Raw genomic sequence first — 12,526 nt, 5'->3', positions numbered from 1 at the left:
CCATCATGTCACACTAGACAAGCCATAGAAATCCACAAGCATGTGGACAATTTCAACAGAAAGAAGAAAAACCATGAAAATGAACAAAAACTGGCTACATGTATTTAAAAAACTCCAAAATCAGGACAGTAAGTAAAAACAACATTCTCAAAACAGGGGAATTCCAGACATCCAGGGCCAGCTAACACCTCCCAACAGAGGATTCCCCCAGGCAGAAAGCAGCCAGACCTTGAAGCTGAAAGGCTTTCCAATGCTAATTGGTTTCATATTATGTTTTATTTGCTTTGTATAATGAGGCATTGAATTTTTGCCTAAATGTATGCTGAGTCCCCTGCGGGATGAGAAGAGCGGGATAGTTGTGGAAAAGAACAAGGTTTGGATCATGGATGTTGCCATCCCAGGTGACAGTCGCATTGACGAAAAACAACAGGAGAAACTCAGCCGCTATCAGGACCTCAAGACTGAACTTCAAAGACTCTGGCAGAAACCAGTGCAGGTGGTCCCGGTGGTGATGGGCACACTGGGTGCCGTGACAAAAGATCTCAGTCGGCATTTGGAAACAATAGCCATTGACAAAATTACGATCTACCAACTGCAAAAGGCCACCCGACTGGGATCTGCACGCATCATCCAAAAATACATCACACAGACCTAGACACTTGGGAAGTGTTCGACTCGTGATTTTGTGATACGAAATCCAGCATATCTATCTTGTTTGCTGTGTCATAATAAAATAATAATAATAATCATCATCATCATCAAGATGGCCAATTGCAACATTCACACCTGCCTCAAACAGACAAGAGTTCTTTCTCCCACCCTGGACATTATTCCAAAGCTATATAAACCCCACTTGCGTAGTTTCCAACAGACCTCACAACCTCTGAGGATACCTGCCATAGATGTGGGTGAAACGTCAGGAGAGAATGCTTCTGGAGCATGGCCAGACAACCCGGAAAACTCACAACAACCCAACATGATGGTTCTTATTTTGGTTGCACCTTCTGTTTTTCCTCCTTTGCCCTTTTCTGCCTGCTTCATGTACTCAGTTCCCTAAAGGATGCAACCAACAGGATCTAAACAAGTGAAGGAAAGAGCTACAGCCTAGTATAGATTCAGAGGCTTTTCAGTTCTCAAGAAATAGCCCATTATTGAGGGAAAACCCATCCGTTCTGCCCCATCTCCCCTGGAGGCAAGAACAGCTTTTCCATGCCATTGGTTGCCATTTAGAGACGCACCGGTCTCAGTGACCACAAAACTATTTTAGAGGCCGCACAGCCTGGCCTGTTCTGCCAATCCTTTGTTTTAGCCGGAGGTCTGCATTACTCCATTAGCCAGTAATAACGAGCTATTAGCGAAAAGATCGTTGCTTCAGTCATCGAAAAATATTCCTCCCAATTGTTAAAGAATCAGATCCGTAGACAGACACAGCCTGATGCCGTGTTTCTGGATAGACCAGTGGTTCCCAACCTTTTTTTGACCAGGGACCACTCTCCAATATTAGCACCAAAAGGGCTACAAATCAGTTTTTGGTCAACTTTAGATTCGGTTTGGTTATTTGGGGTGCTGATTCAGAAAATTGCATTCAAAAACCATGAAAATGAACACAATCTGGCTCCCAGTATTAAAAAAGAATAACCTCAAGAATCAAAAAAACTCCAGAATCAGGACAGTAAATAAAGAACAATCCTCTGAAAATGGGAATTTCAGACAGGAAACAATTGGAGGCAGCTAACACCTCCCAACAGAGAATAATAATAATAATTTTATTTTTATACCCCGCCCCATCTCCCCGAAGGGACTCGGGGCGGCTTACATGGGACTAAGCCCAGACATCAGACAATATAAAAACATAGCAATAAAACAAGTCAATCGACAATAAATCATAAAACAAATAAGGTCACATACAATAAATATAATGATAAAATCTTGGGTTAGCTCCAAAAGGAACTGGGCCAAAAGTGCAAGTTGTGTCAGTACCATCAGGATTCCCCCAGGCAGCAAGCAGCAAGGCTTTGAAGCTGGAAGGATATTCAGTGCTAATCAAACTGGTCAATTGAAACATTCATACATGCCTCCAACAGGCAAGAGTTCTTTCTTTCACCCACTCTGGACATTATTCCACAGAGATAAAAACTCCACTTGCCTAGTTTCCAACAGACCTCACAACCTCTGAGAAAGCTTGCCATAGATGTGGGTGAAATGTCAGGAGAGAGTGCTTCTGGAACATGGCCAGACAGCCCAGAAAACTCAGCAACCCAGTGATTCCGCCATGAAAGCCTTTGACAGTCCTTTTCTTCATAAGACTTACAATACACTTTGCCCATTGTTCCATGAATAACGGCTTCATCAAACTAGAGGATGGATCCACATTAAATCTAGTTTCTGCCTCCTGCAGAATTCTGGAATTTGTAGTTTGGTGAGGCCCAGGACCTGCACTCCCTAAACTACAAGCACCAGAACTATGCAGGAGGCGGAATCCGGATTTAAAGTGGATCCATGCTCGAGTGTGATGAGGTCTCAATTTTATTTTGGGGGGAGTGGATTTTTTTAACCTAAATTTCTGATCGTATACATGAATGTATGGGGCATTTTCTCATGGATGATGGAGCAAGTTCTCCTCATTGGCTTATCCGGGCCAATGTGTATGAATTGGACCAAGAGGAGAGAGAACCATAGAGTGCTACCGTGTTTCCCCAAAAATAAGACAGTGTCTTATATTAACTTTTGCTCCCAAAGTTGTGCTAGGTCTTATTTTCAGGGGACGTCTTATTTTTCCATGAAGAAGAATTCACATTTATTGTTGAACAAAAAAAATTAACATTTATTATATACTGCACAGTAGTTGTCATCACAAACCAGCATAACCAGACAAACTGTGAATCCTATCAAGAATTTCTTCTTACTACCATTATTTCCATGTGTTGTGGTAATCTCTGAGCGGTTAGACTCAATTTAACCCTCTCTGGGGGAGATTCCACCAAAATGCAGCAGAGTAGCAAAAGCAAAAGCTTTCAAATGCAACAGTTATTTACTTATACGGGGCGAGCAAAGAGAAGCCTTTCAACTTAGGATGGCAATGGAGTGCAGAGTCTCAGTAAAAGTTCAAAAAGTTATTCAGGTAAAAAGAATTCCATTGTAGATAGAAAGGCTTGGGAGCTGTCTAGTCTACTCTAGACTGGTTTCTAAGGAAAAATAAGAAAGGAAAAATAACAAACATCTAAATAGTTACATCTTGCCAGGAGAGATGGCGAGATGCTGTTTGTTAGCTAGAAGAACAAAAAGAGAAGAGTGAACCAAAATGGTCCAGTTTATTGGGGCCATAAAAGACATTCTGACCAATGAGAAGTTAGTGTCCCTGGAGATTCACATTTCTACTAACTTCAAAGTAAGGGATGTGACGTAAACAGGAGAGAGTGAAACACAGTAAAGCCTGTCTAGGCATGCTTTGGAAACAGGGAAAGGATTCCCTCAATCTAACTCTATCATCGATTGACTACATTTAGACTTGAGTAGTCCAGGGTGATTCCCAATACCACGTACAACTGGTATGTACTAGACATGTCCAAAAAATCGTTTTGAATCGTATATCGGAATTATTTCGGATTGTTCTCGCTTTTGATATGCATTACGAGACATTGTCTCACAGCGCAACCAGCAATGTAATTCAAACCATTGTTGGCCCATTCTCTAATTGTCTCTTAATGTTTCGTTAACCCCCCTCCCCATTTTTTTAAAATATATTTTAAAAATATTTTTAAAAATTTTTTTGTTTCTGCAACCTACCTAGAATGGGAGCTTAGCGCAGCCTAACATGGCTGCCGCTCCCAGGCCAATCAGAAGCTTCCACGATGGACGCAAAGGTGGGGGCTAGGGTTGATGAGGATAGCTCAAGAAATGAGGGCGGGAGAGCCCTGTAAAAGTCCCCCCCCCCAGTTCCTTTTTTTTTTGGCGATTGCGCATGCGCGTCCGCCATTTTAGAAACATTTAGAATCATTACGAATTTTCGGAAATATCCGAAATTTTTGGGTGAAAAAATCGGAAATACTTTCTATATCGAAGCGCCAATGCCCCCTACTTTAGAAATGAGAATTGAAACATTTTTTTCATCGATCGGACATGCCTAGTATGTACATTTACCAATCCTGCATGCTCTGGTGTTCTGATTTGCAGGCACTGGGCATGCTTCCAAACAAAAACTTTTCTAGGTCTTACTTTCAGGGGAGGCCTTATATTTAGCAATTTAGCAAAACTTCTACTAGGTCTTATTTTTCGGGGATGTCTTATTTTCGGGGAAACAGGGTAGAAAGAGCAGGCAGGAAAGTCCAGGATGCCCACCTTTTGCTTATCCTTTTGCCTTTGGAAATGCCGGCGGGTTGGGGGCTGTCGGAGCGGGAACTAACCAGCGCATCCTCCGTTAAGCCTGTTCATTTGCTGTTTTGTGCCTCAGAGAGCGAAAATGAAACCTCCATTCTTTTTAAGAGAAGAGGCTTCCTAAATGTTCAGCACTAGGGGGAAACAAACAAACAAAACAAACAAAAGAAACCAACATCTTCGTCACACCATTATTTGCATCATAAATCAAGACTCGCTTGGTCTGGCAAGAGCTCTCGGCGACGATTTTTAAATCGTGCACCCGGAGGTGTTGCTGAATGAGTGCTATCCGAGAAAGACATGCCATCCGAGAAAGACGCCTCTTTTCCAAACGTCATCATGGTGCTACGTGGAATGAAGCCGCCTTGCAGTGAAGACGGAGTTGTATGGGTTCCGGTTTTACTTCCTATCTAGCTACCATTGCTTTTGATGAGGAGGACCAGGTCAAGTTGAGTTGGCTTGTGTCCTCCAAAGCTGATCTGATCCGATGTTGGAAAGGAGGCGTTGGAGAGATGACCATGAGCAAGTCCATCATGGAGACGTTGACGTTCTTCTCCAAGACCATGACCATTTCATGGAGTGCCACCAAGTATCCAACCGAGAAGGTTGCCACGACCCATCATCCCTGATCCCTGGCGAAGAGTTTTTGACCTTGTTCCCTCCAACCAGCGATGTTCATCCCCCATCGTCCCCGCCACCTTGACTTTGCAAACACAACGGATTTCTCGTCCCCTTGACCTTCTTTTTCAATGGCGAGGAGGGGAAAGGGAAGAAGGCAAGCAAGAATCAACCTCAGCGCATCTCACAGTTGTAAATAAACAATAAACAGAAGACGAAGAACAAGAAATTACAACAACAATCTATTTGAAATCGGTTTCAGTTCTCGGATGGGGGAGTCGACCATCCGTCGCAATGTTATTGATAGTACACTGTGGTGCTTTTGAGTTTTCTGGTTTTGTTCTCTTTATGCTCAGTCATCTTTCTCCCCATTGCAGCTACATTTCAGGGAACATGTATATTTAGTAGCTATTGTAAGTTTTGCATGACATCACCAAGCTTCTCTTTCCTCGAGCGGATGTCGGCGCTTCGGAGCATGACGAACCGAGAGACGGACTCACGGCGGAGAGCGGCGAGAGCGGCGTCCCTAGTTTTGAGGCCAAATGCTGAGATTTTCCATTTTTTAAATATCTATTTTTCTTTCCTTGTTTTGGTGGGAGGGAGCGGTTTGCCGTCTGATCCGGCGGACGGACAAAGGATTTGGGTCCGCCCGGCCGACTCCCACTTGCCGGTTCTCTTCTTTTCGTTTCTATGGGATTGTTTGGCCCCTCCTGTCAAACAAATGTCAGAGTTGTGTGTATTAAAACAAAAACAAAACAGTGTTTTAAAAAAAAGAAGTGTTGTAAAGACACTGAGCCTTATGAAAAAAAATATTTATGGAGTCAAATAAAAAGAAGTGAAAAGACATATCCGGGCATTTCTTTAACAAATATGTTTCCCTCCACAGGTCAGACCTATGTTTCAGGGTTTTTTTTAAATCCTGAAGCTGTCAGGGAAATCATCACCCTGACTGATTGATGAGTCAGATCTCATTTTCTTCCCATCAGTCAGACCACTTAGGCAGTGGCGAAAGTGGCACCAACAAATGACAGCTCAGTCGTAAATTATCTGCTGATCCCAGCGGTTCTATAGGTTTTATTTACAATCTATTTACAACTCTAAATACCACCACTCTCTGGATATATGTTTCCTCAGCAAAGACAAAACATGGCCGTCCTCTCGGCTTGCCGAGTCCGTTATCAGTGCTAGCAAGCACCTCCTTACTAGACATGTCCAAAAAATCATTTTGAATCGTATATCGGAATTATTTCGGATTGTTTTTTGATACGCATTCCGAGACATTATTTACAAGCTATTTACAACTCTAAATACCATCACTCTCTGGATATATGTTTCCTCAGCAAAGACAAAACATGGCCGTCCTCTCGGCTTGCCGAGTCCGTTATCAGTGCTAGCAAGCACCTCCTTACTAGACATGTCCAAAAAATCATTTTGAATCGTATATCGGAATTATTTCGGATTGTTCTCGCTTTTTGATACGCATTGTCTCACAGCGCAACCAGCAATGTAATTCGAACCATTGTTGGCCCATTCTCTAATTGTCTCTTAATGTTTCGTTAATTTCCCCCCCCCCCCAATTTTTTAAAAAAATATATTTTAAAAAATATTTTAAAAATTGTTTTTGTTTCTGCAACCTACCTTGAATGGGAGCTTAGTGCAGCCTAACATGGCTGCCGCTCCCCGGCCAATCAGAAGCTTCCATGATGGACGCAAAGGGTTTTGTTGCTGGTTCTTTCTCTTAGCAAGGGAATTTCTAGTTTTCAAAGTATCTTTGCACTCCTTGCCAGGGCATTGCTTGGTCCATTTCTAATGGAAGGCATTGGGTTGAGGCTTGTGGGATTGCATAGCCAGAGACACCATTGATTTCCAGTGTCCTTCTTGCTTACAAATATAGCAAGGGATTTTCTAGTTTTCAAAGTATCTTTGCACAACTTGCAAGGGCATTGCAAATTTGATGAGGATAGCTCAAGAAATGAGGGCAGGAGAGCCCTGTAAAAGTCCGTCGTCCCCCCCCTCAAGTTCCTTTTTTTTTTTTTTGGCGATTGTGCATGCGCGTCCGCCATTTTAGAAACATTTAGAATCATTACGAATTTTCAGAAATATCCGAAACTTTTGGGTGAAAAATCAGAAATACTTTCTCTATCGAAGGGCCAGCGCCCCCTACTTCAGAAACGAGAATTGAAACGTTTTTTTCATCGATCGGACATGCCTACTCCTTTCATTCCACAGTCCATGACGAATGTTCCGTCCACGTAGTTGAAACGGAAGTCTTGACCCATTGGCCCTCTGGGCAATCAACCAGGGCTGGCATGTAATTAACTTCTGGACTGCTGGAATGCTTTCCAGAACACAGATACACAATCCAACATCAACAATTGATTGAACATTTCACACTATAACAACCAAAACACTGACAGAAGCTGTGTGAAAATGCTTCAAGTGAGCAAATGCAGTGATGCGGGCTAGGAAGTAATGCGCTGTGTTTTTTACCTGTCCATTTGCAGGTTTAACCTCAGTGGGTTTGATGATTACAGATTTGATTGTTGTCTTCTCTCTCTAAGGGCCCCTGTGGCACAGTGCGTTAAAGCGCTGAGCTGCTGAACTTGCGGACCAAAAGGTGCCAGGTTCAAATCCCGGGAGCGGAATGAGCACCCGCTGTTAGCCCCAGCTCCTGCCAACCTAGCAGTTCGAAAACATGCAAATGTGAGTAGATGAATAGGTACCGCTCCGGCGGGAAGGTAACGGCGCTCCATGCAGTCATGCCTGTGGCCACATGACCTTGGAGGTGTCTATGGACAACGCCGGCTCTTCGACTTAGGAATGGAGATGAGCACCAACCCCCAGAGTCGGTCACAACTGGACTCAACGTCAGGGAAAACCTTTACCTAACCTTAACCCTTCTTTCTCTATGCTTTGCAGTACAATTCTAAGATTCTGGTGGAAGTTGACCATAGAAACATGCTGGAGGACTTAGAGGGGTCTAAAGAGAACACTTCTCAAGACAGGTAGAAGTCATCAAGGTCTGGAGGAAGTTGCTCATAGGGTCATGGAGAATGTAGAGACTCCTAAAAGAGAACATTTCTGTAGGCATTTATATCTCCTTCAGCATGAGTCTATGGTCAATGCCTGGACATTGCCCATTGGGTCATAGAATCATAGAACCCTAGAGTTGGAAGAGACCTCCTGGATCATGCAGTCCAAACCCAATTGCATTGAAAGCACCCCCAACAGATGGTCATCCAGCCTCTGCTTGAAAGCCTCCAAAGAAGGCGCCTCCACCACACTCCAGGTCTGAACAGCCACCCTTCACAGTGAGGAAGCTCTTCCTAATGTTCAGGTGGAATCTCCTTTGCTGTAGTTTGAAGCCGTTGTTCCATTGCATTCTAGTCTTCAGGGAAGAAACAAGCCTGCTCCCTCCTCCCTATGACTTCCACTCACATGATGTATCATGCCTCCTCTCTGCCTTCTCTTCTGCAGGCTAAACATGTCAGAGTAATTAGCAGCGCAGCAGTAGTTGGATGAAATCAGTGGAACGCAGAACGAAGAAACATCCAGAGATGTTAGTAAAACTATATACAAGTTTTACTGTATGCAGTAATAATCAAGACAGACTTGCAGACGAACACAGGACTTGACTCTCACTCTAGGCAGACAGCACTCGACTCAGAACTGAACTGATGCAATCAGTAATGCACACATACTTGTGTCTGGACACTCCCTGGTTCCAGCCACTAATCAAGGTCACCACAGCTTCTTAGTAATTAACTCTTTCCAGACTATAGCACACTCTGGATGATGCAATCAGTATGCAATACAGGCAAGACACAAATTTCATTTAAACACTATCAATACACAAATCCCACATTAACAAAACATGCCCAGCTCTTTCATCCGCTCTTCATAGGGCTTGTTCTCCAGACCCTTGATCCTTTGAGTTGCCCTCCTCTGGACACATTCCAGCTTGTCAACATCTCCCTTCAGTTGTGGTTCCCAGAATGGGACACAGTGTGATTCCAGGTGTAGTCTGACCAAGGCGGAATAGAATAGAGAGATAGCATGACTTTCCTGGATCTAGAACAGTGGTTCTCAACCTGTCGTTCCCCTGATGTTTTGGCCTTTAACTCCCAGAAATCCTAACAGATGGTAAACACCTGGGGATTCAACAGTCTTCCTTCCAAAATACCCCACAATTGAAAGACTGGACACATCCTCACTTGCGGCCTTTTTTGTTGGGGCTGTGCAACTTCAAAGGTACGTTGGAGGGGACAGTGAATCATTGCAATGGTTATCTATATATATAAAAGGGTAATGAAATTTCGGCCTAGGACAAAACAAAAAAACGACACATCCCAGAAACACTAAACTTGGCAGCACAACCCCTCATCCATGCCTCTATGTTCATACAACAAAAAGAAAAGAAAAATAAAGTCCTAATTAGCGGGAGATGAAGAATTGTTTTTATCCAATTGCTGCCAGTTAGAAGGCTAAGCTCTGCCCACTTGGTCTCCTAGCAACCCACTGAGCCCAGGGGACAGGCAGAGTTAGGCCTCGCTTCGGCCTTTTCCACACTGCCTATAAAATACAGATTATCTGATTTGAACTGGATTATATGGCAGTGTAGACTCAAGGCCCTTCCACACAGCTATAGAACCCTTCCACACAGCTATATAACTTTGCCATAGCAACGCGTGGCTGGGCACAGCTAGTAAAATATTTATTACTGCTCCATGGAGCAAACGGACACCCCTTCACCAGGTCATTAAAGGTAATGGTGGAAGTTTTAGTTTGGTGGGGCACCAGTACTCTTGGGCAGAAATGGCGAAAGTCCTTGTAAAACTACAACTCCCATTATTCCATGATAGACAAAAAATCAAGTCCTTTGAGGTGTGGCCCTGGAAGAGAGATCAACAGATGGTGTAAATGCTGAAAAAACTAAGAAATGTGTCCAAGAGCCTGAACTCTCCGCAGAAGCAAAAATGGCTCAACGAAGGTAGGTCATCACGCCAGGATTTACTTCGTCCAAGAATAGATGGATGGCCTGAACGAACGTAATAATAATAATAATAAACTTTATTTATACCCCGCCACCATCTCCCCAACGGGGACTCAGGGCGGCTAGTTATTATAATAATAATGTGATGATGATGATGATGATGATGATGATGATGATGATGATGATGATGATGCTGTAATAATAATAATAATAATAATAATAATAATAATAATAATAATAATAATAATAATAATAATGTAGTTATTGTGGGTGTCACCAGATGGCACTGGAAGACACAAGTTCAGCTGCTTTGTCCATACATCATCATCATCTCCCATTAATAGCCATGGAGCAATTGCATTCGTGTCTCAAAACTGTTTGCACCTAAAACAGAACAGAAGGTAGTTTTGCCAAATCCTTTCTCTGAAATGTCACCTAGAGTTGCTGTGAGTTTTCTGGGCTGTATGGCCATGTTCCAGAAGCATTTCCACCAACATCCATGGTAGGTATCCTCAGAGGTTATGCGGTCTGTTGGAAACAAGGCGACTGGCTTTATATATCTGGAAAGACAGGATCCTTGGGGGAGTTCTTTCTCCCACCCTGGACATTATTCCACAGATATATAAACCCCACTTTCCTCATTTCCAACAGACCTCCCAATCTCTGAGGATACTTGCCATAGATGTGGGTGAAACATCAGGAGAGAATGCTTCTGGAACATGGCCAGAAAGCCCAGAAAACTCATAGCAACCCGGTGATTCTGGCCATGAAAGCTTTCCACAACACATTGTCACCTAGCGTGCTTTGTACTCATTAGCACCCTCCCATCCTGGGCTGGGCTGTGGCGCAGCTGGTTAGTAGCCAGCTGCAATAAAACACTACTGACCGAGAGGTCATGAGTTCGAAGCCCGGGTCGGGTTAAGCCCCCAACCATTAAATAGCCCAGCTTGCTGTTGACCTATGCAGCCCGAAAGACAGTTTCATCTGTCAAGTAGGAAATTTAGGTGTGCTTTATGCGGGAGGCTAATTTAACTAATTTACAACACCATAAAACTGCCAGCAGCACACGGAAAGGAATGAGGAAGCACAGTCACTAGTGGACGGTGAAGCAACAGCTCCCACTGTGGCCAGAATCATGAAGCTGGAAATGTTGAATGCCTCTGTGTGTCTATATGTTGTTTGTCTGATGGCATTGAATGTTTGCCATATACAGTAGAGTCTCACTTATCCAACATAAACGGGCCGGCAGAACGTTGGATAAGCGAATATTTTGGATAATAAGGAGGGATTAAGGAAAAGCCTATTAAACATCAAATTAGGTTATGATTTTACAAATTAAGCACCAAAACATCATATCAGACAACAAATTTGACAGAAAAAGTAGTTCAATACGCAGTAATGCTATGTAGTAATTACTGTATTTACGAATTTAGTGAGACTCTACTCTATGTTTATTGTAATCCGCCCTGAGTCCCCTTTGGGGTGAGAAGGGCGGAATATAAATACTGTAAATAAATAAATACAGTAGAGTCTCACTTATCCAACACTTGCTTATCCAACGTTCTGGATTATCCAATGCATTTTTGTAGTCAGTGCTTTCAATACATCGTGATATTTTGGTGCTAAATTCGTAAATACAGTAATTACAACATAACATTGCTGCGTATTGAACTACTTTGTCTGTCAAATTTGTTGTATAACATGATGTTTTGGTGCTTAATTTGTAAAATCATAACCTAATTCGATGTTTAATAGGCTTCTCCTTAATCTCTCTTTATTATCCAACATATTCTCTTATTCAACATTCTGCTGGCCTGTTTATGTTGGATAAGTGAGACTCTACTACTACTACTACTACTACTAATAATAATAATAATAATAATAATAATAATAATAATAATAATAATATGTTGTTGTAAGCCATTTTGAGCCATTAGATGAGGCAGGCAACAATAATGGTGATAATGATGATGATGATGATGATGATGATGATGATGATGATGATGATGATAACTGTGCAAGGAAACTGATGAATTATGGATTCATCATATCCTCAGCTGCTGTAAGAAAATTGCACAGACAGACTACAAACAGAGGCACAACTCTGTGGCCCAAATGATTCATTGGAACTTATGCCTCAAGTACCACCTCCCAGCAACAAAGAACTGGTGGGATCACAAACCTGCAAAAGTCTTGGAAAATGAGCACGCAAAGATACTGTGGGACTTCCGGATCCAGACTGACAAAGTTCTGGAACACAACACAACACACTTGGATAAGTGAGACTCTACTGTACTAACCGAAACCAATACTACTTAGCTTCCAAGACCAGACAGGCTCTGATACCTTTGAAGAAATGAGAGAAAATCTGGGAAAAAAATAATGTCCTACAGTTCTATACATTCCTGCCTCCTCTGTGTGTTTATCTCATCCTTTGTGGTTTTTTCCTCCTATCTTCTCCTTGCATCGGATTGGATCCCAATGACTTGCTAAATTTGGCCCAACTGCGGCAACCTTTCAGATAGAAGGAAGTTGGCAATG

General features: G+C 42.7%; 1 protein-coding gene across 1 annotated transcript in view; it reads left to right on the top strand.

The window, feature by feature from the left end:
* The window catches only part of arhgef9 (Cdc42 guanine nucleotide exchange factor 9), a 154,191-nt gene extending 148,353 nt beyond the window's left edge, over window positions 1-5,838 (top strand). The window contains exon 10 of the mRNA XM_062964103.1: window positions 4,451-5,838. Within this exon, the coding sequence (XP_062820173.1) occupies window positions 4,451-4,463 (13 nt within the window). The 3' untranslated portion in view covers window positions 4,464-5,838. The remainder of the gene's footprint in view (window positions 1-4,450) is intronic.
* Window positions 5,839-12,526: the final 6,688 nt, after the last annotated feature.

This window comes from Anolis carolinensis, unplaced genomic scaffold, assembly GCF_035594765.1.
Source record: "Anolis carolinensis isolate JA03-04 unplaced genomic scaffold, rAnoCar3.1.pri scaffold_12, whole genome shotgun sequence".
Classification (NCBI taxonomy): Eukaryota; Metazoa; Chordata; class Lepidosauria; order Squamata; family Dactyloidae; genus Anolis; species Anolis carolinensis.
Note: the sequence above shows the minus strand (reverse complement) of the source record. Positions and strands in the feature narration are given on the sequence as shown.